Source organism: Drosophila obscura, unplaced genomic scaffold, assembly GCF_018151105.1.
Source record: "Drosophila obscura isolate BZ-5 IFL unplaced genomic scaffold, ASM1815110v1 contig_25, whole genome shotgun sequence".
In the NCBI taxonomy this organism is placed as follows: Eukaryota; Metazoa; Arthropoda; class Insecta; order Diptera; family Drosophilidae; genus Drosophila; species Drosophila obscura.
In genome coordinates, this window is record NW_024542812.1 from 3,681,113 (window position 1) to 3,698,149 (window position 17,037).

The 17,037-nt window shown below is 38.3% G+C and overlaps 1 protein-coding gene across 11 annotated transcripts in view; it reads left to right on the plus strand.

Moving 5' to 3' along the window:
• Nucleotides 1-17,037, plus strand: part of LOC111077304 (cyclic AMP-dependent transcription factor ATF-6 alpha) — a 161,079-nt gene that overhangs the window by 13,213 nt on the left and 130,829 nt on the right. For 7 of the 11 annotated variants that reach the window (XM_041594405.1, XM_041594407.1, XM_041594406.1 and 4 more), the window contains exon 3: nucleotides 7,761-7,978. The exons of 3 other annotated variants lie outside the window; for them this stretch is intronic. In XM_041594405.1, the coding sequence (XP_041450339.1) occupies nucleotides 7,761-7,978 (218 nt within the window). Of the gene's footprint in view, nucleotides 1-7,760; nucleotides 7,979-11,993; nucleotides 12,179-17,037 lie in introns of those variants that run through there. One more of the 11 variants, XM_022371519.2, reaches the window with a different exon arrangement.

Below are 17,037 nucleotides of genomic sequence, written 5' to 3' on the forward strand. Positions count from 1 at the left end.
ATAATTAGAGCATTAGTCACTAGGTGTCACATTAGTTTGGTATTAAACTTAGAGCTAAATGAATCTACTAATTACATAACTCGACAAAATCTAACCTTTTTTTCTTCAAGGATCCAAACCGACTTTTTCTTATAGATATGGGACTTTAAAAGATAATTAAAACAGCTAGAACTTAAGCCCAAACACTTTCAGGGGTGCCACAGAAATCAATTTCGCTGGAAAATCACCTCAATTCCATTCCGCCGTGCCACACACCGATTTTTCAGCGGAATCAAAATCGCTCACAATTTATCCAGCGCTTTGATTAAATACACCCAAAAAACACACCTAAAACGATTCGAATCATACTTTCCCATAAAGGTTGTTAAATTGGTGGTTAACCCTCATCCAAATAATTTATTATTACACATGTTGAGTTAATGAAATAAGCATTTTAGTAAATCACTATTCAATCCGCTGACTGAATTTTCACTTAACGATTCCGCTCTCAATCCGCTGCAGAGCGAGGTGGCCACTTAGGGCGATTCGGACTTTCGAAGTTAATACAGTAATTATATTGAATGCATTTCTTTAATTAAGCATATCAAAAAAATAGCTCATTGTAGTAAAACTTCCTTTAGGTCAAACGTGTGCATACTTTTTGTCCAAATTGTGAAAACATTTGTAGTCATTTGTAGTTCTACCAGGTGGCATCGCTTCAAAATGCCAAAACAAAGCTACCAAACCATTTCTACACATTATTGCCATTGCATTTATTTCAAAAACCCCTGTTTGGCTAAGCGCAGACCCATGGCAGCACAAATATAAGCATAGCGATCATTATATCAAAAACTGGTAATTGTAATGAACTAAATTAGCAGTAGTTTGAGAAGACAATCACAACAAGAAGGAACGTGCGAGTCGCTTCTGGGGACGCGACTCTACTTATACCCGTACTCTGTCAGCATATACATTTTTGAGCATATGATTTTTTAGAATTTTAGAATTAAAAAAAAAATTTTTACATGTTACATTTTTTTGCTACATCTGTTATCTACATCTACATATATTATGTATATTCTAAATCTAACATGTAAATTCCATTTAGATTCTACATCTCCTCCGCTAGGGGTTGCTCGCGCACTGAACGCGGCAGAGTGTGCGAGCGAGAAGGAAAATGAGTTGCATGGTCGTTGGCAGGAGGGGGCAGGGGAAGCAACTGAATATTAATTTCTTCATTCTGGCTATAATTATGATCCGATCTAATTCAGACTCGGCAATCTGGTAGATATGGTCATTCTCTACGATAACACTACTCGACAAAATCGAACTTTTTTTTCCTCAGGGATCCAAACCGACTTTTTCTGATAGATATGGGGATTTAAAATTTTTTAAAGAATTATGGTTTTTTTTTCTATGGCAGAACTTTTTTTTGAAAAATTTTTGAAGTCTGGTATTTTTTTTTTAAGCTTTTTTTAGAGGTAGCGCTTGTTTTTTTCACATAGCTCTAGTATCTTACGTCTGGTTGTAAAGAACTTTGCTATTTTGAAAAGATAATTAAAACAGCTAGAAGTTAAGCCCAAACACTTTGTGATTACAGCTTACCGTCTGGGAAATATAAAGCATTGAAATGCAAAAATGATGATTTTTGTGCGGTATTTTTCACGAAATTTTGACTTTAAAAACTCAGGAAAAGTCGAAAAAAAATTATATCTTGTGTCCTCTATTTTTTTGTGTATATCCCAATTGGCAGTTGGGCCCGCAACCTTCCAAAAGCTATTTTTTGTTCATTTTTTCCATATTTTAGGTTTGGTTAACGAATTTTAGCTCCAAAGTCTCTCGATAGATTTTAATGAGCGATACCTTAAACGACGCCAAATTAACGCACCTATACAAGAAAAAATAGAGAACACAAGATATAATTTTTTTTCGACTTTTCCTGAGTTTTTAAAGTCAAAATTTCGTAAAAAATACCGCACAAAAATCATCATTTTTGCATTTCAATGCTTTATATTTCCCAGACGGTAAGCTAAAATCACAAAGTATTTGGGCTTAACTTCTAGCTGTTTTAATTACCTTTTCAAAATAGCAAAGTTCTTTACAACCAGACATAAGATACTAGAGCTATGTGAAAAAAGCAAGCGCTACCTCTGAAAAAAGCTTAAAAAAAAATACCAGTTTTCAAAAACTCTTAAAAAAAAAGTTCTGCCATAGAAAAAAAAAAAATATCATCAAACCATTTCTAAGCCCCAAATCTTTAAGAAAAAGTTCGTTTTGTTCCTTGAGGAAAAATCGTGTTGACTAGTGTAATGCGTTTTTAGTTTTATCGTATCTTTAGAAATGAGCCTGCCACAGATTTTCGTCCTTTGTGTGGGCGGAAGGGGGCGGGGCGAAATTTTGAAATACACTTGTAGTAGTGTGATATCACATGAGTCTGGAAACCAAATTTGGTTGCCCTAGCTCTTATAGTCTCTGAGATATAGGCGCTCAACAAGACGGACAGACAGACAGACAGACGGACAGACAGACAGACGGACAGACAGACATGGCTATATCGACTCGGCTATTGATGCTGATCAAGAATATATATACTTTATGGGGTCGGAAACGTTTCCTTCTCTGCGTTACACACATCCACTTTTACCACAAATCTAATATACCCTTTAACTGTTTTTTGAGTACGGGTATAAAAACCACATACGTATCGTCTGAACGATGCGCATCTGAGAAGCCTGCGCTGCAAGGTTGATATTCCTCCGTAGTTATTCGATGGCCAACAGTCTCGGTAAAAGCATTTAATTAAGTTTACCGTAAAATTCAGATGTCTCTTTTTTTAATAGCTGATTGCTGCCATGTACGGAGAGTTGCCAGCCAACTGTTAGAGTTGCCGAGTACATTGTTTTGTTTGACTCGCACGATATGGGATGTTTTTTTGCTTTGAAATTATAAAAGTACAGCTTTGAAAAATCAATTATATTATATCATAAAAGAAAAAAATAAAAACAAATTGCTTTGATATGATAAAATAAATAAAACTGCAAAATTAACCCTATTCGAATTGAATCTTGAAAGGTGTCAATTCCAGCCTTAGTTCGAATTTGGTTTGTGACAATGCTAAGAAAAATGAAATCGCTCGGAATTCTGTGGCACGGCGGAAATTTTGAAGCGGAAATCTTCTGCGCGGTTTCCCATTTTACTAGTGGTTTCTGTGGCACCCGTGTTTGTGATTTCAGCTTACCGTCTGGGAAATATAAAGCATTGAAATGCAGAAATGATGATTTTTGTGCGGAATTTTTTACGAAATTTGGACTTTAAAAACTCAGGAAAAGTTAAAAAAAAATATATATTTTGTTCTCTATTTTTTTGTGTATAGGTGCATTATTTAGGCGTCGTTTTAGTTATTGCTCATTAAAATCTATGGAGAAAGCGCCACCTCTGAAAAGCTTAAAAAAATACCAGAATTCAAAAATTCTTAAAAAAAAGTTATGCCATAGAAAAAAAAAAAAAATCATCAAACCATTTCTAAGCCCCAAATCTTTGGGAAAAAGTTGGTTTTGTTGTCGAGTTTTGTGACGAGTAGTGTAATCAAGCATTTTAACTTCGTTGGATTAAGGCATAGACGATTGGTTGCCCACGCATATATCTTCTCAAGCTCTCTATTGGTAACATTTATACACTCATATATTCTATTTACACACGTCAACCGTCAACGACTACAGACGTATTTTTGTATCGCTCCGCGGTGAAAATCAATTAAATCAATTAATCGCGATTAATCATAAATTAATTCGCGAAAAAGCGCTCGGGGTAGGCATGGGTACTAGTGATCGTGCTGCCCATGAATACCATCCAATCGAGTAATAAAGACTAATAGAAATAATAGAAAAGAACAAATGTCAAAGTTTAAGAGCACCAGCTCGGGAAAGAGCACAAGCACTGTAACCAAAGCCAAAATGAGCCAAGCCCGGCAACAGCAACAAGACGAGCGTCGGCTCTCGCAAGCAAAAAACAACGCGTACTTCTGTATACGCTCGCCAAAGGCAGCAGTACCAACAAAAACTGCATCACTGCAAGTGAACGAGGAGAGAGCACGCTCTCTCTCCCCTGCATTGCAAAGTGTGTCATGGAGTGCTCAGTGCCCATCTCCCGACTCGTACTGCCTAACCAGCGATTTGCTAATATCGACAACAACTAGTACATACCCTCGCTCAAAACTGTGTCTTCGACCACAACAACGACAACAACCACAACAACAACCACTGCAATTGCTCAGCGCCCGATACTGTCGACCCACTGCGACAAGCCCCAACTCTCCCAACCAGTAAGTTCAAAAAATGCTAACGGAGCGTTAATTCAGACTGGGCTCGATCGCTATGTGCAAATCAAAAGAAAATTGAGCCCACAAAATGTGAAGAACAACAATGCAGCTAAAATAACTAAAATAACCGAGAACACTGTGCCACATAAGGCACTAGCAAACAATAGATTTGCGATACTAAGTGTCCCAAATGAAGATGAGATCACCCAAACACCCAAGGCCAAAAAATTAAGACCGCCACCTATTTATGTTCGACAGGCAAATTGTGCTGAACTGGTCAAAAAAATAACTGATACAATTGGCGCAAACACATTCTATGTCACGTACATAAAAAGGGGTAATATATATATTATTAGGCATTATCCATTGCCTTCATTTGCTACACCTTATCTACAGGCAACAGCAATTCATATTGAAATTCAGAGCGGCTACCTAAACCTAGCCGCAGTATACTGCCCACCACGTTTCTGCATTTCCGAAACAGAATTTGTAACATTCTTCGACCTACTAGGTGACCGATTTATAGCAGCTGGTGACAACAATGCCAAGCACACCCATTGGGGATCTAGACTTACCAACCCGAAAGGAAGACAACTATATAACGCTATAATAACCGCACGAAACAAGCTAGACTTTATCTCTCCGGGCAAGCCCACATATTGGCCCACAGATCCAAACAAGCAACCCGACTTGATTGATTTTGCAGTTACACGAAGGGTGCTGCAAGCTCAGATTAATGTAGATCACTTAACAGATCTATCATCGGATCACTCGCCCATTCTACTTCACCTTTACGACCATCCACAGCTTTCGGAACGCCCACACTTTCTAACTTCTAGCAAAACAGATTGGCTCAAATACAGGAAGTAAATAAGCTCTCATATTGATAGCTGCCCTAACATTAATTGTAAAGATGACATTGATAGGTCAGTCGAAGCATTGGTTTCCTCAATGTTTCCTGGCGGCAAAACACTCAACACCAATATTAGCATCTAATAAACTTTCCAACAGCAGTCGTATTTCTAGGCACATTGAAGTGCTGCTACGCGATAAAAGAAGGCTTCGCCGAGAGTGGCAAGCACACAGATCACCTGCATCGAAAGAGCGGCTAAAAATAGCCAACCACCTACTACGCAGAGCCCTAGAAGATGAAAAAAACCGAGCTCAAATATCCTATATGGAGCAACTCTCCCCAACTAGCAAACGATTCCCACTGTGGAAAGCAAAATCAGGCGTATGCCCACCAATCGAGAGTGAATCACCTTTGCGTACACAAACAGGAGAGTGGGCTCGCAGCAACAAAGAGAAGGCAAATACATTTGCCGTCCATCTAGAAAACGTCTTCAAACCACACCCAGCAACGAATAGCTTTGTGCTCCCACCAACCAACAATCCCGAAGCTACTCCGCCTATCATATTCCAACCAGGAGAAGTCACAAGGGTCATTAAAGACCAAATCTCAAAGCAAAAGAAAGCTCCGGGCCACGATTTCATCTCTCCTAAAATGATCATAGAATTGCCGAGCTGTGCAGTGTATTTCCTTACTATGATATTCAACAGCATGATGAAATGGGGCTATTATCCTCAAGAATGGAGGAAATCCTTGCCTTGCCTATCAAAGATATTTGAAAAGCTGCTCCTGAATCGTATCAAACAACACCTACACATCAACGGTGCCATCCCGACTCACCAATTTGGATTTCGCGAAAAACACGGAACCATTGAACAAGTAAACCCTATAACCTCTGAGATACGAAATGCATTTGAAAGACGGGAGTATTGCTCCGCTGTTTTTCTGGATGTCGCACAGGCTTTCGACCGCGTTTGGTTAGATGGCTTAATCCACAAAATCAAAATATTACTTCCACAGAACATCCATGGAATATTGGAGTCATACCTACAGCAAAGAAGTTTCGCAGTACGATGCAAAGATTTCCTCTCTGAATATCATCCAATTGAAGCTGGTGTACCGCAAGGCAGCGTGCTTGGACCGACACTGTATATCATATTCACAGCAGATCTACCGACAAACAGCCTAACAACAACTTCGACATTTGCTGATGATACTGCCATATTAAGTCGCTCCAAGTGCCCAAGAAGGGCAACGCATCACTTATCATCTCATCTCGTGGCCTTAGAAAAATGGCTAGCAGACTGGCGGATACATGTAAATGAGCAAAAGTGCAAGCATGTCACCTTCACGTTAAACAGACAAACTTGCCCCCCATTATGTCTGAACAATATCAACATTCCACAAACCACCGAAGTAACATACCTTGGTGTTCATCTGGATAGAAGGCTTACTTGGCGTAAGCACATCGAAGCGAAGAGAAATCTACTTAAATTTAAAGCTAGTAATCTACATTGGCTAATAAACACCCGTTTACCACTAAAACTGGAGTACAAAGTACTTTTGTACAATGCAGTTCTCAAACCCATCTGGACATACGGCTCCGAGCTATGGGGAAATGCTTGCGTTAGTAAGTTAGAAATAATCCAGAGAGCTCAATCGAAGATACTAAGAACTATCACTGGGGCACCATGGTACATACGGAATGAAAATATCCATAAAGACTTAAATGTAGGATCAGTTAAAGATGAAATTGCCAAAGTGAAAGCAAAGTACCAGGCCAAGCTTCAAGCCCATCCTAATAGACTTGCGCAGTCTTTAACTTGGCACACTAGCCATACACGACTCCGGCGAAGAGACCTTCCCACCCAGCAATAATACTTAGCTAGGGACGTACTCTAAGTAATTAAGTGTAACTAATTAAATAAATATATTAGGCTAAGATTTGTATACTTGTCGTAAGTCTCTAATAGGGAAGATTCGATAAATAAAATCCCGTAATAATAAAAAAAAAAAAATATATATATATTCTATTTAACGGTCGACTAACATATAATTGGACGTCATCGGCGTACATGTTCACTTTACAGTCGGACAATACTATTGGCCAATCATTTACATAAATCGAGAACAATAACGGACCAAGTACTGATCTCTGTGGGACACCACACTTAACATAGGCAAAGGACGACATTTTCCCTTCAGCAACAAAAGCCTGGCTCCTATTTTTGTGTGGGGCGGGGCAAAATACACTTGTAGCAGTGTGATATTACATGAGTCTGGAAACAAAATTTGGTTGCTCTAGCTCTTATAGCTTCTAAGATCTAGGCGCTCATCGAGACGGACAGACGGACATGGCTATATCGACTCGGCTATTTATGGGGAAACTTTTACCACAAATACAATATACCCCTTAACCCTTTTTTGAGTCCGGATATAAAAAGTGGTTTTGGTTCGAAGCGGAAAAATGGTGTCGGGTAGTATTATTTGTTCAATTTGAGATACTGGAAATGTCTAAAAAATAGTTTTGTGGGATGAGCAGCAGCACTATTAATTCAATAAAGCTCATTGGTTACTTGAAAATTTACTGAGTTAAACATATTTAATTTACAGGACAATTTAAAATATAATGAATTAAAATCGGAACAGCTGGTATGCCTTTTGAAAATACGAGAGAATTTACTGATCGAACGAACCAAGGTTAAAATGGCTTGGTTAGAGTTACAGAAGGATCGTTTGAAGTCAAAAGGTCAACTGAAAATATTTGCTACTACAAAAAAGCAACAACAAATATTGCTAAGATTAGAAAAAGAACGAGCAGAAATAATAAGGTATGTGTGTCTTTAATACAATACTACAATATTGTAACTTTTATTTGTGAAAATAGTCAAATATAAATGAGCTAATCTGAAAATTTTTAAACCAAAGGCTGAAATTTAAAGTTGCCCAAAACTCAAATGATTGTTAATGGAATAATAGGATACATATTAAAGCTTCAAAATATATAAGAAATATAGTTTTCTGTGGTTTCTGTGTTCTTAGCAGAGGCTATAAAAAACCATTGCCACAATTACACCTTTTAGAAGATATTAGTTATTTTCCATTCCATCCCGTGTTAACTAAACGGTCCTTCGTAGTCGGCTATTAGAAAATGCTGAATAGATGTTGCTCAATATGTTCTTTGTTTCAAACTCTAACTAGCTAACAATTAACAAACACATTCAGATTTAGATTAGCCCTCTTGCTATACACATATGTATATGCATATGCATTTAATTTAGTATTTTCATATATAAAGCCTGTCTCCAGCACCGCGGAAAATTGCGGCAAGGAATTTGCTAGTTATTCCGTGAGGGTGTGGAACATATCTAAAACAGGGTTGATGAATCAGCTGTGTTTTGTAAACAGAGGCAACTGTAAAATTCTGCTAAAATTAAAAAAGGAAAAAAATGCACTCTGATGATGAAGTGATTGTGTTGGTGGCGGCATATATAGTTGCAAAACAAAAAAGAATAATTTTCATCTCTCTTTCTGGTTTTGCGAACAGTTTTTGCCTACATCTTGCACCATTCACTTCAGGAAGAATTGTAAAGTATATATTCCTAAATTGGGTATCAGATGTTCTCTCAGTCCACACACGGTCCCGATAGGCAACTATCGATATAAATTTGTGGATTCCGCTCGTGTTGCTGGATACACACTCCAGGAATACGTAAACGAAACATTCCTGTCACAGTTTTTTTTATATGGAGTTTGACAGGAATTTTTCGATTCCGCAGTGCTGGATACTATGCTTAACGAAGACATTTTTTCTATTTCCAAATGGGGCAACCATTTCAGAGGAATATACTAATTTTAATTCCGGAACGGATCTCATCCGGGAAGCTAACAGCAAGTTGAACAAATCTTCGTTGTGTAGCTTTTCTTATAAATTGTAGGTGTTAGCCATTTGCTGGAAAGGCTTTTCTTGCACAGTTTTTAAAAACGCTTCGATTGCATCTCTATTTCATAATGAAAACACTTAAAATAATCGTATATCAATGTTTTTCTTGCCTTTGGACATTAACTTTTCGTGCTATCAGCTAAAGAAGTGCAAAATAAATAATTTTTATACCCGTACTCAAAAAAGAGTTAAGGGGTATATTAGATTTGTGGTAAAAGTGGATGTGTGTAACGCAGAGAAGGAAACGTTTCCGACCCCATAAAGTATATATATTCTTGATCAGCACCAATAGCAGAGTCGATATAGCCATGTCTGTCTGTCCGTCTGTGTGTCTGTCTGTCTCAGAGACTCTGGCTAGATCTCAGAGACTATAAGAGCTAGGGCAACCAAATTTGGTTTCCAGACTCATGAGATATCACACTGATACATGTGTATTTCGAAATTTCGCCCCGCCCCCTTTCGCACCCACAACGGACAAAAATCTGTGGCAAGCACAATTTTAAAGATACGCAGTATCGTAGAGATGGGCAAATCTACCAGATTGCCGAATCTGAATCAGATCGGATCATAATTATAGCCCCCGCCTCCTCAGCCAGAGACATGCTACTCATTCTCTTTCTCGCTCGTGCGCGAGCAACCCCTAGCGGAGGAGATGTAGAATCTAAATGATACATATAGAATCTACATGATAGATGTAGAATATACATTGTAAATGTAGATAACAGATGTAGCGAAAAACAGTAAAATGTAAAATTTTTTTTAATTCTAAAATTCTAAAATATCATATGTTCAAAAATGTATATGCTGACTGAGTACGGGTATAAGTAGAGTCGCGTCCCCAGAACCGACTCGCACGTTCCATTTCGTTTTTTCTTGTTTTTGTATATAACACTACCCGACAAAATCTTTTTCCTCATGGATAAAAACCGACATTTTCTGAATTATATGAAACTTTAAAATTTTTTAAAGAATTATGGTTTTTTTCTATGGCCGAACTTTTTTTTGAAGAATTGTTAAATTCTGGTATTTTTTTAAAGCTTTTTTCATAGGTAGCGCTTCTTTTTTTTACATGACTCTAGTATCTTACGTCTGGTTGTAAAGAACTTTGCTATTTTGAAACGATATTTAAAACAGCTAGAAGTTAAGCCAAAAACTCAGGAAAAGTCGACAGAAAAGTATTTCCTCTGTTCTATTTTTTTGTGTATAGGTGCATTAATTAGGCGTCGTTTAAAGTATTGCTCATTAAAATTTATGGCAAAACTTTGGAGCTAAAATTCGTTAACCAAACCTAAAAAATGAAAAAAATGAACAAAAAATACCTTTTGGAAGGTTGCGGGCCCAACTGCCAATTGGGATCGTAATTGCGTAAAAAATAACGGTCGAAAATTATCATTTTTGCATTTATCATTTTTTACCCAGACGGTAAGCTGAAATTTGGGCTTAACTTCTAGCTGTTTTAATTATCTTTTCAAAATAGCAAAGTAATTAGCAACCAGACGTAAGATACTAGAATTATGTGAAAAAAAAGAAAAAAGCTTAAAAAAAATAACAGTTTTCAAAAATTCTTTAAAAAAAAGTTCTGCCATAGAAAAAAAAAATATATCATCAAACCATTTTTAAACCCCAAAATTTTAAGAAAAAGTTGGTTTTGTTCCTTGTGGAAAACTCGTGTCGAGTAGTGTAATCAGCAAATTTGTGTATACTTTTCCCGCTCATGCAAGTGTCTATTCAGTTTCTATATGCGATTCGTTTTGAAATCGCGAGCTCATTAGCAACCGGTTTCAAACCGTTAAAATCTTGCGATTTACGAAAACCGGAGCAGCTTCTTTGCGATTTGATTGTCAAATCGCAACTTTTTTCGATTTGCGATAACCGGAGCATGGCTGATAGATATGTAACAGCGGAGAATCGTGATTCGTTAATGTGGAGTCAGAGTTCTTGAAAAAGCAGTTTCCAAAATGTGGTAACGTGATTCAATTAAACCAATTTTGAAGGTTTAACGTGACAATCGTGGAAAAAGTAGCCAACCAGAAGTCGTAGTTGACGACCCGCTATTCTCTCTTTCACCATCTGCTTCAGCCTGCGCAACGCACTGTCGAGACACGCTGCATAGAGCTCTAAGCGTGGTACGTTAGTTTTCTTCGCCTCATCTTTGGTAGCTCTGGCACTTCTCGTGAGCGGCTGCATTAAGATCTCCCTGGAATTCGAACTCGAAATCAGAGAATACCTCCAACGTTCTCTCTTGTGCATAATTGTTGGTTTTCGGTCGTAGTTTCGTTGATTTACCGATGCATACATTTCGCATATAAAAAGATCCGCAAAAGTGAGCGCAAAAATGTTTGAACTTGTCTCTTAAACTGTGATACACTCCGCGTCAGAAATCTATAGTCGCACAAGGGTGCCTCAGCCAAAAGGAGGTGGCAAAAGTCATTTTCTGATTGGATAGGTTAAATACAAGAAACAATCTGATAGAGAATTTTCCTAAGGATTTCGAAAATGAAAAGTTTAAGAAAATCGGTTTCGGTTTTAGTTTCGGAGATATGGGCATTCAAAGTTGACCATTTTTTCAGGCAGCAGCATTTGCTCAATTTGTATGCACATACTTCATCATTCAGGTCAAATAAAACGTAAACTATGGCATTTATGGTTATTAAATTTGTATCTATTTGTAGAAGTATTTATGAGTAAAATTGTTTAAAAAAAATTGGATTGTTGGAAAGGCTCTTAAACAAATTTGATTTTTCACACTATCTAGTTTTTTTGGTTATTTTTCATTTTTGATATCATATAAAAAAAATAGTATTACAAATTACCTCGAGATTTTTAGTTTTTTTTTTAATATTTTCTTTAAATATTTCTTTATCTACGTATATGGGTCTAATTTACGCCGGTTTGCGTAACAGGTCCGTATAGACCAATTTGTATCGAAACCTCGCACAAAAAATAGCCAAAACAGCGCTGCCGCAGGTATAAAGAGAACAGAAACAATGGACCAAAATATGACATAAAACCAAATTTTTTTTTAAAATTTTTAAATTTCCAGTTAATTAAGATACAAACGAGGTACATAATTATTATCTTTTGTAAAATTGACAAATAAAAATATTTTATCGAAAAACAAAAAATGTATATTTATCATTTTACATAGGAAAATATGCACTGACAACAAAGTTAAACTGTGACTAAATTTGAAAGAAAAATCTTTCGAATGCAGTTTATTTACTTAATTTAATTCGTTCAGGAGTTATTAATTTAGCAAGCTGAAATATCCAAAGGCCCCAATGTGCGTCGTAGTTCCCGTAAAAAACAGCGTTTGAACTTTCGGGCCATGTCGCGCACTTTTGAGCTCGGGATCGCAATTGCATATCGTAACTAGTCGTCTAGCTAATTAGCGAAAACTTCGCAAAACCAAATCGCTTACCGCAGTCTCGGGCATAGGAGATCACAGTGGATCTCGTTCTTAAATCGCGGATTTCAGAGTTAAGCACTAGCATAACTGGCGTCGTTGCCCAGAAAATTATGGACCATCAACATAGCATCTCAATTAGCACTGCTAATTGGCCTTTACCTTCGAATATTCAGCTTGCTGACTTTTCGTTCAATAAGCCGCAATGGATTGACCTGCTCATCGGAGCCGGACTTTCAGCTGGCGCCTGGACTACCGTCGCTGTAGAAGACACATCTCGGATGGATTCTTTCTTGTGGCGGGTACTCAGCCTCCAATCTCTTGACATTTATCACAGCCCAATCTTCGGATGACGGGAACTCTCGCCATCTTCATCTGTTTTGCATTCAGATACCGCAAAAAATTATGAAATTTGAATTTGAAAGCTTAATATCTTTCAGGCGTTAAGCTGCAGATACAAAAGATCTTGGTCGGATTTATAGCTGCATTTGTCAGCTTTTCAGAACTGCAAAGTTCTATGCAACCAGATATAAGATACTTAAGTTATGTAAAAAATAGAAGCACTACCTTTGCCAAAAAACATTAAAAAAATACCAGATTAATTAATACCAGATTCGTTAAATCTATAAGAAAAAGTCATTTTGTCCACAGCGTAAATGTTGTGTAATCAATCCATTTGAATAGAGTCATGTCGAAAATTGTATATGAGAATGCAGAGATTCTGTCGTTGCGCCTTAGTCCAAATATATACTGTTAAAGCACACGATCAACTTTTGCCTTTTTGCGTGGGCAAAAGATCCAAATGCCTCGATCCCATAAGTGAGAACAGGTAATGGTATAAATTACTTGATAATATTAAGTGCTCTTAGAATCCCTTAGGTTTTCCCAACTGGTTTGCTCACATTATCATCCCACGACAGAGTACTGTTTATTATAAAGCCTAGATTAGTTGTCTTCTCTATGTAGCTAGTGGGAGTGTTTGATATTTCTACACGTCTTAATATAGTTTAGTTTATTTTTTCTTGTTTTTGTATATAATCAAGTATTTTGACTTCGTTGGATTAAGGCACTAACCTTCTCAAGCTCTCTATTGGTAAAATTTATGGACTCATCTATTCTATTTAACGGTCGACTAACATATAATTGGACGTCATCGGCGTACATATTCACTTTACAGTCGGACAATACTATTGGAAAATCATTTACATAAATCGAGAACAATAACAGACCAAGTACTGATCCCTGTGGGACACCACACTTAACATAGGCAAAGGACAACATTTTCCTTTCAGCAACAACAGCCTGGCTCCTATTTAGCAGACAGGACGATAGCAACCGTACTGCTGAGTCAGAGAAGTTGTAGGGTTCGCGAAGCTTTGCGATGAGGATGCGATGGTCAACTGAGTCAAAAGCTTTGGTGTAGTCAACAAGAGTTAGGAATGTTACATTTCCGTCGTCCATTCTTTCACGGATATCCTCTACAATTTATATCATTGCAGTTGTAGAACTTATATTTATTCTGAATCCCTGATTGATTGTTGGATTAAGGCACTAACCTTCTCAAGCTCTCTATTGGTAAAATTTATGGACTCATCTATTCTATTTAACGGTCGACTAACATATAATTGGACGTCATCGGCGTACATGTTCACTTTACAGTCGGACAATACTATTGGAAAATCATTTACATAAATCGAGAACAATAACAGACCAAGTACTGATCCCTGTGGGACACCACACTTAACATAGGCAAAGGACAACATTTTCCTTTCAGCAACAACAGCCTGGCTCCTATTTAGCAGACAGGACGATAGCAACCGTACTGCTGAGTCAGTACGGGTTCCCGTGGCCCGCTCTTGTAGCGGGGGGGCGGTGGTTGCCGTTTGGCAACTAGGTCTTCTACTGAAGATTATGTTGAGAGGGTAACTGCCCTCTATTTCGTTGGCCCTTAAGGCTCAACGATATAATTATGTTAATAAAGGTTTTACGACTCGTGTCGGAGCTAATATGAACGCTCCGTTCATGACGGCTAGGATACCCTCGTCGCATTCCGCCACGACATTGTCGTGCATTTGTAGCAAGTTGTTGTTATGTGCTACCGGAAACATTAGGACCTTCTTACAGATAATCTTAACCTGGGGGTATTCTACTAAAATATGAACAATAGTGTTGGATTGAAAAATTCTTATATTCGATACTCCCATTAAATTAACTACTGGGACCTCTGTGAGTTGTTCGGTAAAAATAGTTTTTAGATCATTGTGTTCGAAAATTATGGGGTTTATTATATTCGCTTTGGCGAGCGTGATCGTAAGGATGAGATTTTGTACTTCCGAAATTAGCATCCTGTTTCTCGCTAGTAGCGTCTCATACAGGTGCGCGGTGTCCATCAAGTCGCCTTGCTTTTCTTTTAAGATCTTATTGACAGTATTGGTTAGAAGGTTAATCTTTTTCTGTGCCTCTGTGTTAAACAGTAACTGTCTATTGTTTGATTCTATAAGCTGTGCTTCTGTTCTTCGGGTTCGGGTATTCGGGTTCTTATTTTTTCAAGGTCCGACGCGTCGGGGGTATCTGCTACGACCTTTAGGGCTGTTCCCAGGAAGTCTAAGCTTCTGGCCATCCTATGATGAATCATTAAAGCGGATAACAGATTTTTTGCATGTTCTATGACCACCTCTAATAGTTTTTGCATATGCGAATGCGGGAACCTGGCAAACCTGCGGGAATGATAACTTAGATCTGTAGTAATTGTATACGAAAAGTTTTGATTATTTCAGATTGTCCTTATGGACCACCCTCCCCCTAATTAGAACGGATGTTCCAAGGTCCGCTTGTACCCGTTCTTCTGTGTACAGCGGGGTTAGCTTGTTCCCTAGTCTTTTGTTATTCCTTGGGTAAACCTTTTCGCCCACTTCGAAGGCTCTGTTTTGTCTCGAGATGTTAAGCCTGTCGAGATTGGTCTTTTGTGTCTTGTCAATTTTGGTTCTAATCGCTAATTTAAGGTCGTCGTCGCTTACATGGATTGCTTCTACAGGCCTCTGGTCTGTGACCGAATGTAGCAGCCTGTTGTATTCTACAGTGGCGCGCATGATTAGCTCGACGGTGTCCTCAATCTTTTTGTCGATTTTTATGCATCTTGCTATCTCTGCCAAAGTGCTGTGAAATCTCTCTACTTGCCCGTTGGAGCTACTATGTAGAGGGGGTGCATTTACGATGTCGATGCCAAATTGGTTTTTAAGCAAAGAGGTAATTGTTTCGGAGTTGAAGAAAGGCTCATTGTCACAGTATATGTTCCTGGTATTCGGGTAAAAATTGATCAATTGTATAATGGGGGCTCGTACCTCTACTATAGCCCTGGAAGAGAGGGGCTGTACGATGGCATACTTTGAGAACTTGTCGATGCAGGTCAAAAAAAAGTTTCTTGTCTGTGGAGAATATGTCAATGTGTAGCATTTCTCCCGCGTATGACGGAACAGGGGTGACCCCCAGCTCTTGTTTTTTTGGGTGTCTGTTATAATTTGCCTTGGTGCAGACCTTGCAGTGCATAACCACCTCGTTAGCAAGTTTGGTCATCTTCGGGAAATAGTAGTCCCAAAGGATCTGTTTAAAATTTTCTTGGGCGGCCCTATGGGCGCGATTGTGTTCGGTTGTAATTATTTCCGCCTGCTTGCTTGCGTCTGTGATATCGTTCACGAAGTTTTTGCAATGCCAGAACTTGGTTGCGGGAATCTCCAGCACCAGAGCATGTTGGAGAGTAGCTAAATTCGGAAGATTACAGTGGATTGCAGTCACGACGTTGGAATTGACCACCTCTTTTACTGACTTAATTAGTGAGTCCTTATTGTTAAAGTGAATAAAGTGGCGGGTTTTGCCGCCGAAAATTATGAAGTTTCGCCGCAGAGGCTGGCTTTCTCCAGAATTATTTGGTTTCTGAAACAGTTGAGGGGCTTATCCGTGGCTTCCACTGTGTAAGACAGAGAGAGCTCGCTGTGCACCGTGGCAGAATTGGATTGAGGCTCTTCTTGTAGGTTATTTATGTTTTGACGGGACAGGGCGTCGGTTTATAGAACACCTTTGCGTTATGTTCCTCTATAAAGGCTTTCTACCGATTGATTTTGGCATTTGTGTTCCTATCGGACACAGCAAATGTTAAGGGCTGGTGATCGGTGAAGATTCTTACTACCTGCCTAAGAACTCTACACTTTTTTTGAAGAACTTTGTCTTTGCTGGGGCCACTCGCATGTTTGCATCGCAGAGGCGTTCTAGCACAGTGTCGATGTGTTTAACGTGTTCATTTTCGTTTTCGGAAAAAATGATGACATCATCTACATAGACATAACATATTTTCCCAAATTGTTCTCATAGAACTTCGTCGATTGCCCTTTGGAAAATGCTCCCAGCATTTTTTAGTCCAAAGGGTAACCGGGAAAACTCGTATTTCCCTCCGTTAATTGAAAACGAAGTTTTTTCTCGGTCTTTTTCCGCCATGTATATCTATACATATCTATACATGGCGTATACATGTTGTAAGGAAGCGATCT